The following is an 18,710-nucleotide window of genomic DNA, read 5'->3' as shown; positions in this document are numbered from 1 at the left end:
TCAGGTAAACAAAATAAACATTCCTATAACATTTAAGGAAATAGAAACAGTAACTATATATCTGCCAACCAAAACAAAAAACAGAACAAACAAACAAACAAAGCTCAGGGCCAGATGGTTTAGTGCAGAATTCTACCAGACTTTCAAAGAACAGCTAAACCAATACTACTCAAACTATTCCACAAAATAGAAACAGAAGGAACACCACCAAACTAGAATTCATTCTATAAAGCCACAGTCACCAAGATACTTAAACTAAATGAACTCACAATAATGAAATAGAATTTCAGACCAATTTTCCTTATAAACATTGATTCAAAAATACTCAATGAAATACTTGCAAACCAACTCCAAGAATGTATGAAAAACATCGTCTACCATCATGAAGTAGGCTTCATTCCAGACATAAAAGGGTTGGTGGTTCAATATACAAAAATCCATCAATGTAATCAACCAAATAAACAAATTTAAAGAAAAAAACCACATGATCCTCTAATTAGATGTTGAACAAGCCTTTGATAAAATCAAACATGCCTTCATGTTAAAAGTCTTGGTGAGGTCAGAGATACAAGGCTCATAACTAAAGACAATAAAAACAATATACAACAAGCCAATAACCAATATCAAATTAAATGGAAAGAAAATTAGAATAATTCCACTAAAATCAAGGACAAGTCTCTCCATATATCTCCATATCTCCTTATCTCTTCAACATACAATTTGAAGTCCTAGCCAGAGCAATAAGACAACTAAAGGAGACCAAATGAATACAAATTGGAAAAGAATTCAAAGAATCATTATTCACAGATGATATGATAGTAGATATAACTGACACCCATGATTTTATCAGGGAATACCTATAGCTGATGAACACATTGGACAAAGTTGCTGGATACAAAATTAACAAAAAAGCAAACAAACAAAAACAGTAACCTTCTTTTACACAAATGATAAAGAGGCTAAGCAAGAAGTCAGGCAAACAACACCATTCACAATAGATAAAATGACATAAAATACCCAACTCTAACCAAGCAAGTGAAAGTCCTGTATGACAAGAACTTACATTTGACAAAGAAAGAATTTTAAGAAGATGTAAGAAGATATCAGAAGACAGAAAGATCTCCTATGCTCATGGATGAGTAGAATTAATATAGTAAAAATATTCATCTTACCCAAATGAATCTACAGATTCAATGAAGTTCCCATGAAAATTCCAACACAATTCTTCACAGAGCTTCAGAGAACAATTCTCAAATTCATATGGAAAATTATACCTAAAAGAATCATGTTCAATAAAAGAACTTCTGAAGGTATCACCATCTGTGATCTCAAGCTGTACTCCAGAGCAATAGTAATAAAAGGCATATGGTATTGGTATAGAAACAGACAGTTTGATCAATGGATTGATTTGAAGACCCAGAAATATTCCTATAGACACTTGATTTTGACAAAGAAAACATATGATGGAAAAAATAAACCATCTTCAACCAATAGTGCTGGTCTAACTGGATGTTTGCATGTAAAGGAATGCAAATAGGTCCATATTTATTACACTGTACAAAACCAAAGCCCAAGTGTATCAAAGATCATAACATGAAATTGGATAAGCTAAATCTAATAGAAAGTGGGGGAAAGCCTTGAACCCATTGGTACAGGAAACAACTAGCTGGAGAAGACACAGTTGATTCAGGCTCTAAAACCAAAAACTGATCAATGGGAACCCATGAAACTTAAAAGCTTCTATAAGGCAAAGGATACTGTCAATAGGAAAAAATGACAGGTACATATTGGGAAAATATCTTCACCAACCTTACATCTAAAAAAGAGTTAATATTCAAAATATATAAAGAAATCAAGAAATTAGACACAAACAGCACCAAAATAAAACAAAGATGGGATACAGAGATAAACAGAATTCTCAACAGAGATATCACAAATGGCCAAGAACAACTTAAGGAAATGTTTAACATAGTCATCAGGAAAATGCAAACCAAAACAACTCTGAGATTCTAATTTATACCCATCAGAATGTCTAAGAATAATAGCTCAAGCAACAGCAAATGCCAGCAAGGATATGAAGCAAAGAGAACACTTCCTCATTGATGGTGTGTGTGCAAACTTGTACAATTACTTTGAAAATAAATTTGGCATTTTCTCATAAAACTGGGAATAGTACCTAAAGACCCAGGTATAATACTCTTGGGCATAAACCAAAAGATGTTCCACCATACCACAAGTGATCCACCATACCGCAGGTGATCTTCCTAAGATGGTCAGCTTCAGATTAATCCACGACAGATTTTCTCTTATAGACAAGGACCTAAGAGAATTCATTTTAGGAAAGATTCCTGCTATTAATATTTTTTCCTGTTATTATTAAACATATATAACAATCACTAGGTATTAGCTCACCCTATTTTTTTCTGTTTTTAATTTTATTGGATATTTTATTTACATTTCAGATGTTATCCTCTTAACCCATTCCTCCCCACCCAAGAACCTCCTATCCTATTCCACCTCCTCCTACTTCTATGAGAATGTGCCCCCACCCAACCATCCACCCACTCCCACCTCCCCACCCTCAAAATCCCCCACACTGGGCATCCAGCCTTCATAGGACCAAGGATCTCCTGTCCCACCTATGCCCAACAAGGCCATCCTCCCCTATATATACAGCTGGAGCCATGGGTCTCTCCCTATGTGCTCCCAGGCTGGTGGTTCAGACCCTGGGAGCTCTGGTTGGTTGGTTGCTATTATTGCTCTCCCCATGGGGCCACAAATCCTTCAGCTCCTTCAGTCTTCTCTCTAACTTCTCCATTGGGGACCTCATGATCAGTTCAATGGTTAGCTGTGAGCATCCTCCTCTGAATATGTCAGGCTCTGGCAAACCTCTAAGGACACAGCTATATCAGGCTCCTGTCAGCATGCACTTCCTGACATCCACATCAGTGTCTTCCTTTGGTGACTGCACATGGGATGGATACCCAAGTGAAACAGTCTCCAGACAGCCCTTCCTTCAGTTTCTGTCCCTCACTTTGTCTCAATATTTGCTCTCTTGAGTATTTTGTTACTCCTTCTAAGAAGGACTGAAGCACCCACACTTTGGTCTTCCTTCTTCATGTGGTCTGTGAGTTGCATCTTGGGTATTGGGAGCTTCTGGGCTAATATCCACTTATCAGTGAGTGAATATCATGTGTGTTCTTTTGTGATTGGGTTACCTCACTCAGGATGATGATTTCTAGTTCCATCCATTTACCTAGGAACCTCTCGAATTCATTGTTTTTAATAGCTGAGTAATACTCCATTGTGTAAATATACCACATTTTTTGAATCCATTCCTCAGTTGAAGGACATCTGGGTTCTTTCCAGCTCCTGGGTATTATAAATAAGGCTGCTATGAACATAGTTGAGCATATGTCCTTATTATATGTTCGAGCATCTTCTGGGTATATGCTCAGGAGTGGTATAGCTGGGTCCTCAGGTAATGCTGTGTCCAATTTTCTGAGGAACCACCAGACTGATTTCCAGAGTGGTTTACCAGCTTGCAATCCCACCAACAATGGAGGAGTGTTCCTCTTTCTCCACATCCTCACCAGCGTCTGCTATCACATGAGTTTTTTATTTTAGCCATTCTGACTGGTATGATGTGGAATCTCAGGGTTGTTTTGATTTGTATTTCCCTGATGACTAAGGATGTTGAACATTTCTTTAGGTACTTCTCAGCTATTCAATATTTCAAAGTTGAGAATTCTCTGTTTAGCTCTGTATAACATTTTTTAATGATTGGCAGGATTAATATAGTAAAAATGGCCATCTTGCCAAAAGCAATCTACAGATTCAATGCAATCCCCATTAAAATCCCAACTCAGTTCTTCACAGAGTTAGAGAGATTCTCAAATTCATTTGGAATAACAAAAGATCCAGGATATCGAAAACTATTCTCAGCAATAAAAGAACTTCTGGGGGAATCACCATCCCTGACCTCAAGCTATACTACAGAGCAATAGTGATTAAAAAAAAAACTGTATGGTATTGGTACAGAGACAGGCAGGAAGATCAATGGAATAGAATTAGCCCACCCTTTTGAGCAGATCTTTAAAGATCTACGAAGATGTACTGTTTTGTAGTGATGTTATATAGACAAATAGATGACTTCTTAAGTCTTAATGATGATCCTATAATAATTCCTAAAATTATATCGGTGATTATTAAGCACTTTTATAGTGGGACTGCTACTATGTCCTTTTCTGATAATCAAAACTGCAATGAGAACTCTGCCAGTCTCCCAAATGTCACCAGTTAATTGCCTGATAGTAACCAGACTTGGTCCTACTCAGAGAACATTCCAATAGGTTGTAAAACACTTAACTGATGGTCATAAAAGGAGACTAACAATTTATTATAGCTGCTAGGACAAAAATGTAAAATATTGACTGGGTTTATCTATACAAAACTTCACTAATAACTTAGTTATTGTTTTCAACCTTCAGTGAACCTGTGGAGCTGTGACAGGTGACAGATGTTTAGCAGGATAATTAATTATTCCTAATGGATATGTATGTAAATATTCTCTGTTGTAAACTTCTATTTCAATTTATGATTAGAATTTTGTGTGAACTTGTGATGAACTTTTAAACATGTGATCTTGTATTCTGAAAGATGTATAAGTATTGAAGACAAAGAGAGAAACAGAAATTTTTCCCTCTTCGCCCCTTTAGGAACTTTCCACTTTTCCCCTTAGATATCTTTCATAGGAAACTTTTTTCAACTTAGTAATAAACATTATAATCACTTTTCAAAGTATCCCTTTATCTTCCTGCGACTTATGACTAGCAGACTGAAAGTTAGAGCTGCATAGTTCCCGCTGAAATAGTACAAAGGCTATTTACTCAGTCTTTTGCTGCTTTAGAAAGAGGTGTTAAGTGCCAGAAACTGCAGTTTCTGGCCTCAGAGGAACACAGAAGACAGGTTAGCTACAGTAGCAAGGTAACTTAGACTTAGATAAGTAAACTTTTTATTACTATATAGCAATCCTTAATATCTCATAAGACAGAGTCTTACTCTCTGCAGACACTCTTCTCCCTCCACTGCCTCAAGAAGAACTGACAAGAAAGAAGACCTCACCAGGGCTAGCCTCTGCCAATAGTAGTTTTATTCATAATAACCAGAAACTAGGAACAACCAAGATGCCCCTCAACCAAAGAATAGATAAAGAAAATGTGGTTTATTTACTCAATGGAAGAGTAATCATCAGTTATTAAAACCAAGGACATCATGAAATTCGTAAGCAGATCCATAGAACCAGAATATATCAGACTGAGTGAGGTAATCCACATGTAAAAGACATGCATGCTATGTACTTACTTATAAGTGGATATTAACTATAAAGTACAGGATATCCAAGCTGGAATCCACAGGCGCATACAAGGTAAATAACAAGGAGGGCCCACGGAAGGATTCTTGAATCTCAACAGAAATAGAAATAAAATTTATATCAGTTGTGGATAGAGGAAGGGAGTTAAATGGTAGGAGAGATAGGGAGATGTATGGGGTGGGGGATTAGATATAGGTAAAGCCAAGGAGAGAGGGCTAGGAAAGTGAATGGAAATTAGTGGGGGAGGGGTCATGTGGGGACCATCTTTAAGATATCCCAGAGACTTGGGATGAAGGAGGCTCCAGTCTATGAGGATGAATCTAGCTGAGACTCCTAGCAGTAGCAGATATAAAGCCCAATTTGGCCATCACCTGTATCCAGGCAGGATGCCCAGTGTAGCAATAAGGATACTAACTCACCCATGAAACTTCAAACTAAAATTTGTCCTGCCTACAATAAACACAGAGTCAAAGATGAAGAAGGGACTGAGGAAATGACCAACCAATGTCTAGCCCAAACTTACTTCCCTCAGAAGGGCAAGAACCAGTCCCTGATACTACTCATGATACTCTGTTCTGCTTGCATAACTGTCCTCTGAGAGGCTCCACCCTATAGTTGACCCAAATAGTTGAAGAGACCCACAGGCAGTGAGTTAGGGAAGTCTTGTGGAAGGGTTATAGGGGAGGATTAAGGAACCTGGTGTGGATAGCAACTCCACAAGAAGACCAACAAATTCAACTAATCAGTATCCTTGAGGGCTTCAGACACTGAACCACCAACCAAAGACGCTCAGCACATAAGTAGCAGACATGAAGCTTAGTCTCCATATGGGTTCTCCAACGACTGGAGTGAGGGCTGCCCCTAAAGCTGTAACCTGACTGTAGAATTTATTACCCAACATGGCTGCCTTGCTTGGCCTCAGTGAAAGAGTATATGCCTAGCCCTTCAAAGACTTTATGTGCCATGGTAGTGGCATATACATGATGTGCCCTACCATCTTAGAGGAAAATAGGAAGGAGTATGTGGGAGGAACTTTTGAGGAGGGATAGAGGGGGCAGCATTTTGGATGTAAATAAATAAATAAATAAATAAATAAATAAATATTATTAGCAGATTGTGTTTCTCTGTGTGACTCTCTCTGTGTACATATATGTATCTCTGTGTGTATGTGCGTGACTCTATGTAAGTATTTGGGTCTTTGTGTGTAACTGTGGGTATTATCTGTGTTTACATGAGATAGAGAGAAAAAGAGAGAGAGAATGAGAGAGGGAGAGAGAGAAAGAGAGAGAGAGAGAGAGAGAGAGAGAGAGAGAGAGAGAGAGAGAGAGAGAGACTGCACTCATTTATACACCTTTCACAACATCACAAGGCAACAATCAGGAGTCATTTCTCTCCTGCCACATAGCTCCATAGATTGAACCTGGGTCACCAAGTTCAACCATCTTGACCTCCTTTTCCATATGGATCAGCAAGTAAAAGATGGCTGAATATATATCCAAACTCATATTTGGTGGTATAGTACAATAGTTATTTCTTGAAGATAAGGGAACACAGAAGAGAGTGGAAAGGTGGAAATGTGATAATTATCTCTAGATCAATTCTACACTATTAATATGGGAAATTATCAATTATAACTCAATAAAACTGCTTTTACCTATGCCTGTGAATGAGGGGATCATAGACTCAGTTTTCTCACTAAATGGACATGCTCTGACCACCAACTTACTATATAACTATGTTAATGATTACAGATTCTTTAATGTTGTTAGCTTTAGACAGAGAAAATTCTTTTTGGACTACACTTTCATCAGAGACTCAATACTAGTCAAAGTATTCTGAAAAAAATGACTTACATGGGACATCTATAGTACCCTCTTGAAGACTCAGGTAACATCACAGTAGAGATTAAAAGAATATAAGAAGTGGAGGTAGGAGTGGAAAGCTATGGAATTTGGTTTCCTGGGAAGGACACAGCTATGGGTCTCTGTTCCAACCTGCCTCTTGGGTGTGGGACACTTTAAGGAGGTGAAATGAGGGAAGTTTTGTAGGATTGTGAAAGGAAGCCTGGCTCCTTGTTGAGCACACGCTGGAAACCCCAGTGACCCTGAGGGACGGAAGATGTTTTGCCATGCTCCTGGACACCAGGATCCTGACATGAGGTCACAGCCCCTCATAGATTTGTGGCCATCAGTCATGAAAGGGCAATGCCCTAAGCCCCTCCACAGGTAGACGACATGACCTGTGGTCACGTAGCCTCAAGACAGATCACCATTTTAATGAGGTACCTAAGGGCCAGAAGGGTTCAGCCAAATTAAGCTTTCCTTCCCAGACACTCCTCCCTGCAAAAGATATTTAACCTCAGGCCTGCCCCTGAGAAGTGGGGTGTGGTTTTTACTCATCCACTTTCCACCATGACAATAAAAGCCTTAAAACCATGGACTGCCTCTTTGCATCGTGATCTGCTGTGGAAAACAATAGAGCAGGCCTTCACCTAAAGAGCCTTGTCAAATCTGCAGAAGGCCTCTCAGCACCCCTAGCCATGGCCTCCACCAAGCCAAACCGCCTGCGAACAAGCCAAGGACTCCATCCCTGCAGAATATAGCCAGAGCTCTCTCCCCTTTCCCCTTCAGCCCGCAGGCCCTCATTTCATTCTCTTCTGTGACTCTCAGTGCTGCCTGGATGCCCAAGAGCCTGAGAACCAAATGGCCCTGGCTTCCCTACAGGCCCGGGACCCCTGGGCCAGCTCTGTCTGTCCCTGGGACTTCAGACTGCGCTCCCCCACTCTTGGAGCAGTGTCCTGCAGCTTCCCATAATCCGACACCCACCCACACTGGCATGGGATAAGCACAGTAAAAACTCCTGTGTCCCACCTCCCTGCACTGCGCAAGCCCCGTGGAGGGGCAGCCTCAGGACCCCATTTAACATTACAAAGTTTGACTGCACTTATCCCATGAAACTACACTGGGCGGGGTGTGTGTGTGTGTGTGTGTGTGTGTGTGTGTGTGTGTGTGTGTGTAAAAACACAGTCCAAGATGAAGGGTGGAGGTGAAGCTAGGGTTCTCTGATTTTCAGACCTCTAGTCGATGCTGAAGAATCTCACAGAGAAGTCAAGAATGAAGTGTGAGGTTACATGGGCCCAGTATAAGACCAGGATCAGTGGCTCCCAAACTCCTGGACATCCAGGTGTTGCTAAATTACAAGGAGTTGGGAGGACAGTGAGGGGCCTACAGGCTGAGGATAGTGTCTAGCCCTAAGGCTGGAGTAAATGGGAGCTCCAGCTTCACTCAAAGGTGATTGTCCTACATTGGTAAGGGTTGTCTGGAAGCACAGAGAGGCCTTCTATGGGAGGATTAGGCTGCGGCTCTGTAGAGAAAGGGCCTTCTCCATGCATCTTCATGAAGATTTTTTTAAAAGATTTATTTATTTTATGCATATAAGTACATCACCATTGCTCTCTTCAGACATACCAGAAGAGGGCACCAGACCCCATGAGATGGTTGTGAGCCACCATGTGGTTGCTGGGAATTGAACACAGGACCTCTGGAAGAGCTATCTGAGTTCTTAACTACTGAGCCATCTCTCCAGCCTCCCATGAAGGTTCTTAATGAAAGAGACTGTCCATGTCCATCTATACTCCTTAATAATTATTCATTGTGGAAAATGGATGCATAATCTCAAGGTGGACCAGAGATTGAATAATTTTTGTGGAAAGGAATATCCAGGAAGGGAAGCTTCTTGGCTAAACCTTCAGGGACTCTAGGTACCTCATTAACATGGAGAGATCTGTTTTGAACTGCATAACCAACATGAGGAGTGTGGCACATGTTCCACCCAGGAATCTCACAGGGAGCAGGGAGTTACCTACTGTCTCAGGCTGATACCTGTTTGCTGGGAATTCAGATACACTCTACCATACCAAGTTTCCTGGCATGGTCCAGTTTCCCACTTGCAGCTGTGATAGCCTCGACAAGATTGTCTTCCCAAGACTGGGCACATCAATATTCCATTACAGAGTAAGAGGAGCTCCTGACGTCCTTACCTGAGTTAGATGGCAAGAAGGGAACATGAAGCCTGATTACATGTTCCTGAGAATCGAAAGGAAAGTAATGCTTACTATATGAGGGAGAGTCATTTTGCTCATTGGTATAACTACCAGTTTGATGTTCAAGCTCCTCTAACTAACCCTAGTTAAACTTATTCATTTACCTGGAAAGGGGGGACTGAAAATAGAAAGGAATTATTTGGAAAGAAACAGAGAATCAATGGGAGAAGGATGGGGATAAGTGATAGGAGGTAAATATTAAAATGCATTACATGCATGTGTGGAAATATATTGAAATCCATTATTATATATGATGTGCATGTGTGTGTCATGAGTACAGTTACTCACAGAGGCATTGGATGTTACAGGTAGTTGCAAACTGTCTGATATGAGTGCTGAGAATTGAACTTGGGTCTGCAGCAAGAGCAGTACAAGTACCCTCAACTGCTGAGTCATCTCTCCAGCTATTCCATGCATATTTTTTTTTCGTTATGGGCACAGGGATTCAGAATAACTTGCCAAAGTGAAGGCCAGATAAGTGATGAAGAATCAACTAGTTTATAGCCTTCTGCGCTTCTAGGATTTGTTGACTGATTTTAGACAAATTATGAAGACTTCCTTGTTCACCTGCCACAGGCAATGTGGAACAAAGGCCAACAAATTATACCACATTTCTTGGAAGAATGTGTTAAGTATCATTGGAAAGATTTCAGTAGTGTAGAGGTAGTCTCGATTCCACAAAACCCAGCACTCTAACTAGAGAACTCTCTGAGGGGAGAAAAGATTCCTTAAAATTAAAGCAATCAGTGGACTTCCGGTCTGGGCCCAAGCATAGAGCAGGTCACAGGCGGCAGCTCAGCACCCAACCCCAGAAAACCGAGAGAAAGAGGGACTCCCAGGAGCTTTAACTCAGGCAGCATCCCAGGTAAAAATGAATCACCTGTGATGTCTGCTGTTAGAAGTTCTAATCCAGATGCTGGCCTCCAACCTTACAGTACTCAGACCTTTGAAGGGCCACTGACAAGAACATCAAACAGCTAGAGATTGACATCACTAATCTGGAGAAATCCCTCGTTTTGCTGTCGGAAGAGACCTCCTAAAATCGCAAAGATCCTTATTGGACTTGATTGACTCTAGTACAATAGAAAAGGCTGTGTTCAGCTCTTGACTGTGTACAGCTCTTAAAGAAGAAGGTTGCCTTTACATAGACAAGACAAGGAGGGTTAAAGAGAACATGCAATAGGTCAGTGAAGGCCCTAAGAAAAATCAGAGAGTCTCTTCTCCTTTCCCCCGCCATCGTGCGCACTGCGCCTGATTCGGCTTCTCGCCATGTCTTCTCACAAGACTTTCAGAATCAAGCGATTCCTGGCCAAGAAACAAAAGCAAAATCGTCCAATTCCTCAGTGGATCCGGATGAAAACTGGTAACAAAATCAGGTACAACTCTAAGAGAAGACACTGGAGGAGAACGAAGCTGGGTCTGTAAGGATTTACACAGTGACAAGACTGAGGGTTTATACTGAACTATGGTCATCAGTCAGCCCTACCAGATGGATTTCAACATTTTTAATCTGGAGACTTGCTTGTGTCTAAATTAGGTGTCTGTCCAGAAATAAAATTTAGAACCTTTAAAAAAAAAAAAAGAAAAATCAGAGAGAGAAAGAGACAGATGAATGCTGGTACAATAATTGGTTTTCAGCCTCTCCAAGGTTGTCAACCCTATTTCCTCCCATCTTGGGACCATTATTTGGGTTCTTTTTGCTTTTTTCTGCTCGTCCCTGGCTCTCAAATAGGCGGACTAACTCTGTGATACAACAGATAAATAATTTAGTAGCAAAACCTACTCAGATACATCATCACAAGTTAGCTATGGAGGACCACGAGACTCAAGATGAGGTTGTTACTTTATACAAGATGTTTCCAAAACCCATCTCCACCCAACCTAAAATGGGGGACTTCTGCCCCTAGACCAAGCAGAGAGGGGCCACCCAGAACCCCCTCTGTCAGGTGATCTGAATTCTTGCTTAGGCTGCGAGGCTAAGCACTGCAAGGGAATATAAATAAAAGATAAAAATATCTATCTGGGTTCCCTGAGGGACAAGCCTGACTGCATAGGGGTTGATGCCAAAAGTATCCCCTCTCCAGGAAAAAGACATCGGGATGGGTATGACCCTCATGCCTCACTGGACAACGACAGGGGGACCAGAGCCATTACAAGGTCCCCTTCAAATACTGGAGGTCAGGCCTCTGTCTCCGCCTTTGCAAGTTTAGAATTGCCACAGCCCTTCTATACTAAGAGAAGGGAGGAGATGTCAGGGGCATCGCTGCTTACCCACTGAAGGCCTAAAATCAGCCATAGGCCTAAAATCAGCAATAGGCCTGTCATACATGTATACTAACACCAAGTCTTGGGTCTCTTTGGAAAAACATTGAAACAGATGGCTATAAGCTAATGTCAACAGGCAGCTTTTGTGGAAATTTACAAGCCTGAGTAGCCATAGACCTTGTAAATAGGTAGCCTGGGCAGACAATACCAACTTAGATAAGGACAAGTGAGTCATAGTGACTTGCCCCCTGAACCTTCACCCAGCCGATTCCCGGTTCTGATGATATCTGTATTCCCCCTGATCACCCACACTCCAGTGTCATTCCCTTCCCCACATCCTGCCTTTCTGTGTTTATAACCCCTGTGTGAATTAATTACAATTTGAGAAAAAATAAATTAGAAAATAAATAAATAAATAAAGCAATCAGGGTACAGAAAATGACTAATAATATTTTGACATGTTCATGGATTAAAAAACATAAACAAAGCTAACATGTGTTGACCATATCATATGTGCACCAGCCTTGTACTAAGGGTTTCACAAAGGCAAATTATAAAAGGCCTACAAGAAATGTGCATTTAATTATCTTATTTCACAGAGGAAGAAATGAAAATGAAAATTCTGGAAACCTAGAGGTGTTGCTTATTTATGGAATGTGAGGTTATAGTGCCCAGGAAGTGAATGCAAGAATGTACAGTGCTACATCCCATATCCCAGGTGTCTGGTTGCATGAATTCCCACATATGTGGCCTCAAAGAGTCCTAAAGTTTCTAAACACAGTATCTCATTTAGAGTTTTATAGCTGGCAGCTCCTCTATTTTCTAATTAAATAATTTTACTACATCCATATACATCCATAAGGAATTTCCTTGTAATCATAATTTATTATTCTAATTATAAACACATTCAATTTGTTTCTAATGTGCTGTACAAAACAGTGCTCAGGAATAGAACACAGCTGCCCCTTATGTGTCACTATCAGGTAATTAAATCTATTCATGGTTTCTATTTAATTTTTATTTATTAATTTATTAATTATTTATTAATATTATTTATTAATATTTTATTTATTATTCAATTTATTTATTTACATCCCACTCACTGTCTCACTCTGAGTCACCTCTCCCACAGTCCTTCCCCCATTCTCCCTGCGCTTTCTCCTCTGGGCCAGTTGGGGGCCCCCTCCGTATTCCTCCTCCACTCTGGCACTACAAGTCTTTGTGAGGCTAGGTGCTTCTTCCCCACTGAGGCCTGTGACCTCTTTCCAAAAACTAGAGCTTGGATAACAAAAAGCTAGTGTCAACAAGAATAAATTTATGAAAGTTCCCTGGAAACTTAGGAAAATTTTAGAAGCTGACAAGCTGTAATTGAATTGTTAAGTTTCTAATGTTCAACTTTAGAAACAAGGAACTTGTATTACTAGGAAGAGATTTTGATCATGATAGTTAGTGACAAGCCTTGGTACTTTTACTGAAGGCAAAAGTAAGCAGTTTTAAGAATCCTGAGTTTCTTCTGTTCTTTATAGAACTGTAATAAAGATAGAAATAATATTGAAACAGAGGTTCAAGACAGAGACACAGAGGAGGACATCTTGGTTCAGTGAACTGCATGCCTTCCTGAACATACTTGCCAGACCAGAACTTTAATGATAGACCACCCTTGAGTAATCAAAGGGGCTGCACAAAATTTTAAGAATCAAAGAAAAGAAAGAGTGGTCTTATGTCAAATATAAAAGAAATATAGAGAAGGAAAGGAAGAATTAAATAAGAGTTAGAGATTGAACTTTGATAGAAAGCCAAGTTTGATGTAATAGGTAGTAGGAAATGACTTTAGACCTATTAAACTTATGCCAAACTGAAACAGAATCAAATTCATATAGAGTCATCCTGTTAGGCATTCCTGTAACTTCAAGGTTCTATGACACCAATCTTAAGGAAGGAGATACTGTGTTTTTTAAAAAATTGATTTTATCATAATGTTAATGTTTAGTCCTCATAAAATTGCTATTTGCTATCTTTATTCCTCTTTCAATATTCTTATGCAATCAAGGAAGATTTTAGAAGAAAATGTATTTTGAAAAGCTGTGTAATCAACGAATAAAATTTCTGAGGAAATAGTTATATGTATAAATAAAGCCTGAAACAGACAAAAGTTGTCACAGTACAAAAAGCCATACCAAGATTTGCTTCCACCCTATGCCATCTCATGAAAAAATGGTGTGCCCTATCTGAACCTTCTTTCCTTTCACTGCTCTTGCATCCAGCCTTCTGCAGACCTTGCCTTCGTCCGAGGTCACCGGCACTCTCTAGTACTGTTGGTATAAATATTATTACATATAAAATATACTTCTAGCTCCCGGGGCTTTGAGGGAAAATCATATCCAGAAAAATTTGAAATCTTGACAACTGCTGTTTGTTTGTTTGTTTGTAGGGGAAAGCTGTAGCCTTGCAGTGGAACTCACAAGACAGCAAGTATTTGGGAGGCTCTCTCCATCTACTCTATGGGCTCTGGAGATTAAGCTGAGATTGTTAGGTGTGGTGGCAACTACCTTCACTCAAAGAGCCATCTCAGCAGTACTCAAATTGCTTCCTACAAACTTGCGGGGGGATGGAGGGGGTTATGTTCTGCTAGAGAGCTTATGGATCTCTTCCATCTTATGGAGTGAGAAGGGTTTGAGATGCCAGTCTGCATCATATACACACTTTTATAAAGGTTTATATCCACTCACCAGAGGGTAAGAAGATGAAGTCAGGATGAAAAGGGAAAACCTGAAGCCCAGTGTGGTGGTGCACGCCTGTCCTTAATCCCAGCTCTCCCGAGGGCAAAGCAGTTGGCAAATCCTGAGTTCAAGGCCCCAAACAACTCTCTCCCACACAAACAATAAACGTTTAAGCTGCACATGAACAGGCAGCCCAGCTGATCTCAGAATAGTGTATCACTAGAGAAAAAAAATTGCTCCTTCAGGTAGACTCATCCACAAAGACCAAAGTCGTTTTAGAAAAACTTACTTCCGGTAAGATAGGATGTCACACTACATTCTTTCTTCCCTCACTGACCACACCCAGGTTCTTTCCCTGATTGGCTAGTTCATATTCACTTACTGCCCTGATTGGTTGATCCCCATTCTCTATTTAAATTACCATGCTTCTTTGTGGAATGTTTGGCAGATACTTGGCGACTAAGGTAGGATCTCTCCGAGGGATGCTTTAGACAAGTTAAACCAGGGCAAATAGAAAAACAGGAAGATGGGTTGGTGATGTAGTTCAGTGGTAGAGCATTCGTCTAGCATATGTGAGGCCCTAAATTCTAGTCCAAGTACCAGAAGAAAAGAAAAGCAGGTGGCCTTCGTAGGCTAAGCCGTTCAATGTCTTCTGAGTACCTAGATATCTTTAGTTATGAGGGCTGACACAATGTTGCATCTCCCCGAAAGCCTACACAAAATTGCCATGTAATACAGTGAGAGTACTATGTCAATATTTATGAGGGAAACAATACTACCCCCAGCACAAGAAATCCCTAAATCAGCCAGATGCTCCTAGATTTCCTCAGTGGTAGATGAGGAAATGGCCTGTGCCCAAGGCAGTGCTTTACTACATCAGACGATAAAGTGCCAAGTGTCTTGGTCTGCAAGGCCAGCCTTGGGTGCTCTAATTTCAAAGGAACTATATTTCCTCATCATGAATCATATCTGGTCCTGTTGCCTCACTGAGTCTACGTGGCTTCATTTATGTAATTTCCAGATGAACCCAGTAATAGACACTAAATTCATATGCATTCATTTCCTTATCAACCAAAATCCATCCTTTAGAGAGGATGGATTTTTTTCACCATTGTATCCTTGAACACCACATTCAAAACTGTACATCATGGGGACAAACCATAGCATAATCCTATAAATATAATCCAGTCAGCAGACTGAGGCAAGAAAATACTTTGAACCCAGGAGTTGGGGCCAGTCTCAAAGGCAAAAACAAAAGCCTACACATGTGCTGACATACATACATATAATGAAGTACCACAGTGTGTACAGATATAAAGACAATGTGCATGTGTGGTATGTGTGTGTTTGTGTGTGTGTGTGTGTGCATGCATGTGTGTGTGAGTGTGTGTGTGTACTAAATTTTTGAGTGGCCTGGGAAAACAGCTCAGTTGATAAACAGTAGCCCTGCAAACATGAGACCCAAGTTCAATCTCCAGCACTCTGGTTGAAGCCCAAACCTAAGAAAGAAGGCAGCTTGACCTCTCAGCTCTGGAGTGGTGGAGACAGCTAGTTCCCTGGAACTCCCTCGCTAACAAGTTCTATGTACCAGGAGAAAGTATTGTCTTTAAAAACCAAGATGAATGCCTCCTGAGGCATGACACCTGAGATTGAACCATGGGCTCCGTGTACACGTGCATAAAAATGAACACACACACACATATACACACACATTCATATACCTTATTTCTATTTTAAAATAAATAATATAATAATATACTAAGATGCCTGGAAAGAAAAATCCCAACATCAAGAAATGAAACTATATTTTAAGTATAAAAACTTTCTGATTTTGCCCATTTATTTATTTATTTATTTATTTAGCTCTAGAAAAGTAAGTTTTAACCTCTAAAAATATACTGCATGTTTGTTCCACTACTTCATGAAAAACACTTTTGGGTCACTGTTGTTCAACACCAAGCCTGACTTTATAAGAACTACTTTTTTCTGATTTTTGTCTCTTGTTTTCTGAACATATAATAGCCCTGTATGTTTATGGGATACAGTGAGAAAATAAAGATATGTACCCAGTAGATTGTCATCTAATTGGGATGATTAACAGTGCCTGTCATTAAACATTTACCTGGTCTCTCTACTTGTAGATTTCTCATTCTTCTCTTTAAGACATTGGTTGTAAACCATGAGCGTCTTATCTACTCATTACTCCTCTCCAACTGTTCTTTGTAGTCATTATCCTATCTCCCTCTACAGGACGCCCTCTTCCTCAATGTATGAAATTAACATTCTTACACTCTGGTGAGAATGTAGGGGACTGTTCCTTTCTGCCTAACACATCCAAAAAGATCTTTCTGTGTGTCCTTCTGTTCAGGACACATCCTGGAGGACTGGTAACATCAGTAGCTGACGTGCTTTGGAGACTCAAACACACCTCAGTCATGTCATAGATTCCTAACCTAGATATGTCTATGCCCAGGCTTCCCTCCACGTAACTTCTCATGTTATTATGGAAAATAGTAAAATTTAATTTCAGGTGATTGGCTGATGCTGTCCTCTCCCTCAGGCTTAAGGTGCTCAAGCATACCTTGAAGATTGCATCCCCAGTGCCATGGAGAGAAATTCTCATTCAGTGAACCTTGGAAAATCTAAGCACAAGCCAGAGGAGACATGCAAGGTGAGGTGACCTTTGTGGGGCAGAGGAGTAGCCAGGGAATGCTATGGAAACTTAGATTTCTCAGTAGATGAATGCAGAAGCACTGTGGAGAAGCATCAGGGATATAGTAGGCCACACAATGTCAGAGGATCTTTCTCCAGAATCTCTGAACATAGCCAGTCTGTGACCTTGTGCTACAATAATTTGGTGGCTTCCAAATTATTCCAAAATGTCCTGTTCCTGAAGGTGGGAAGAGAGCAAGCAAACATCAATGAAACTCTTATCACATGCTAAGGAAGAGAGTGGACAGCTTCTCTCTTTGCTCTCAAATCCACCCAGCAAGCGCTTCCTCCAATTTCCAAGTGGAGCCTGGAGGTCTAGAGCAGAGGTCATGCCCTAAACTGAAAGTCACACATGCACGGCAGGTTTGCTGCCACACTGAAAGTTTCCTCCTTTTCTAGTCCTTCAAGGATATCTCCAAATACTTCTCCGAGGAAGAGTGGGCAAAGTTGAGCCGTTCAGAGAAGATCACGTATGTGTATATGAAAAGAAACTATACCACCATGACTAAGCTAGGTAAGAGTGAGTTCTGGGGTGAGACAAGCCTGAGTATCCTCCAGGCCCTCTCTGTACTATGGCTTCTCAGCCTCTTACTATGATTCTCTTTTATCCTATGCATGGCTGAGGGCAGGAAACAGCTACTATAGCACACATCCATGTAGTCTGAATTTTCTCTCCAGCAGGCCTTTGTTCAGATGGACAGTGCTTTCTTATGTTCTCCCACAGCCAGCCCCTTGCATTACTCTTCTCAGTTATGTGATAAGGAAGAAACATTTTGCTTCTTTCTAGGTCTCAGAGCCCATCTCCCAGATTTCATGAAATCTAAGGAAGAGGTCACACAATCTGTGCTCAGTGATTCTGATGAAGTTTCCAGCCATGAGAGTCAAGGTGAGTAGACATGGGGGAGCTATGTACATGAAAACTTTTTAGTCAAGTACCAGTGAGAATTACAGACAAATCTTCTATCCCTCAGGTCAGTGCTGAGGGAATAGTGATGTCGAAAAGTATATGGACACCACAAAAAAATTTAAATATGCAAAAGTAGAATGTATATTTTCTTTGAAAGTAGGTAAACGGTAAATATTTAGATTATTGAGTGGAACTGGAGGGAGGGTGAGATTGGTAAGAGTAGAATAGACAGCTTCCATTGTGGCTGGTTTGTTTAAAGACGTCAGAGAGATATGAAGCACTTTGAGAGCTAATGTTGAGCTCCATCTGGACCTGGTACAAGTTTCTATCAGTGTCTATGGTTGAAATACTTCTTTTTTAAAGCTATGTATTTCTTGAAAAAATGCTGTTCATGAATCACAGTGTAAGTAACTATAATTTTACACAATAAAGTCTATCTAAACCTTCAGAATCAATATCCTAACAGCGCATACTCAAATAAAGATAAATGCTATACATTATTAGATCAAGCTATATTAATGAAATACATTTTTTACTCTCAACTGAGTTTTATTCTATATGTTCATCCCAGAAAGGAGTTGTTTCTTTATGTGTTCAGAAAGACAGTCTATATCCTTTCCATGCTGGTAT

The 18,710-nt window shown here is 40.3% G+C and overlaps 2 protein-coding genes across 2 annotated transcripts; both read left to right on the top strand.

The window, feature by feature from the left end:
• Positions 1–10,696: 10,696 nt before the first annotated feature.
• LOC114628176 (60S ribosomal protein L39) lies at positions 10,697–11,044 on the top strand. The gene has a single exon (XM_028776133.1). It carries the CDS (start codon positions 10,746–10,748, stop codon positions 10,899–10,901), a length of 156 nt encoding a protein of 51 aa, XP_028631966.1. The 5' UTR covers positions 10,697–10,745; the 3' UTR covers positions 10,902–11,044.
• A 6,022-nt stretch (positions 11,045–17,066) lies between these two features.
• Positions 17,067–18,067, top strand: LOC114628193 (protein SSXA1). Its single transcript, XM_028776142.1, has 3 exons — positions 17,067–17,132; positions 17,573–17,687; positions 17,961–18,067. The coding sequence occupies exons 1-3, from the start codon at positions 17,067–17,069 to the stop codon at positions 18,065–18,067; spliced, it is 288 nt and encodes a 95-aa protein (XP_028631975.1).
• Positions 18,068–18,710: the final 643 nt, after the last annotated feature.

Source organism: Grammomys surdaster, unplaced genomic scaffold (genome assembly GCF_004785775.1).
Source record: "Grammomys surdaster isolate TR1022 unplaced genomic scaffold, NIH_TR_1.0 265, whole genome shotgun sequence".
NCBI classification, from domain to species: Eukaryota; Metazoa; Chordata; class Mammalia; order Rodentia; family Muridae; genus Grammomys; species Grammomys surdaster.
Note: the sequence above shows the minus strand (reverse complement) of the source record. Positions and strands in the feature narration are given on the sequence as shown.

Excerpts from the sequence above, each read along its gene's own strand:
- LOC114628176 (XM_028776133.1), top strand. The coding sequence starts at position 10,746 with ATGTCTTCTCACAAGACTTTCAGAATCAAGCGATTCCTGGCCAAGAAA.
- LOC114628193 (XM_028776142.1), top strand. The coding sequence starts at position 17,067 with ATGGAGAGAAATTCTCATTCAGTGAACCTTGGAAAATCTAAGCACAAG. Across the intron at positions 17,133-17,572 it reads AGCCAGAGGAGACATGCAAG|TCCTTCAAGGATATCTCCAA; the intron begins GTGAGGTGACCT and ends CTCCTTTTCTAG. Across the intron at positions 17,688-17,960 it reads TACCACCATGACTAAGCTAG|GTCTCAGAGCCCATCTCCCA; the intron begins GTAAGAGTGAGT and ends GCTTCTTTCTAG.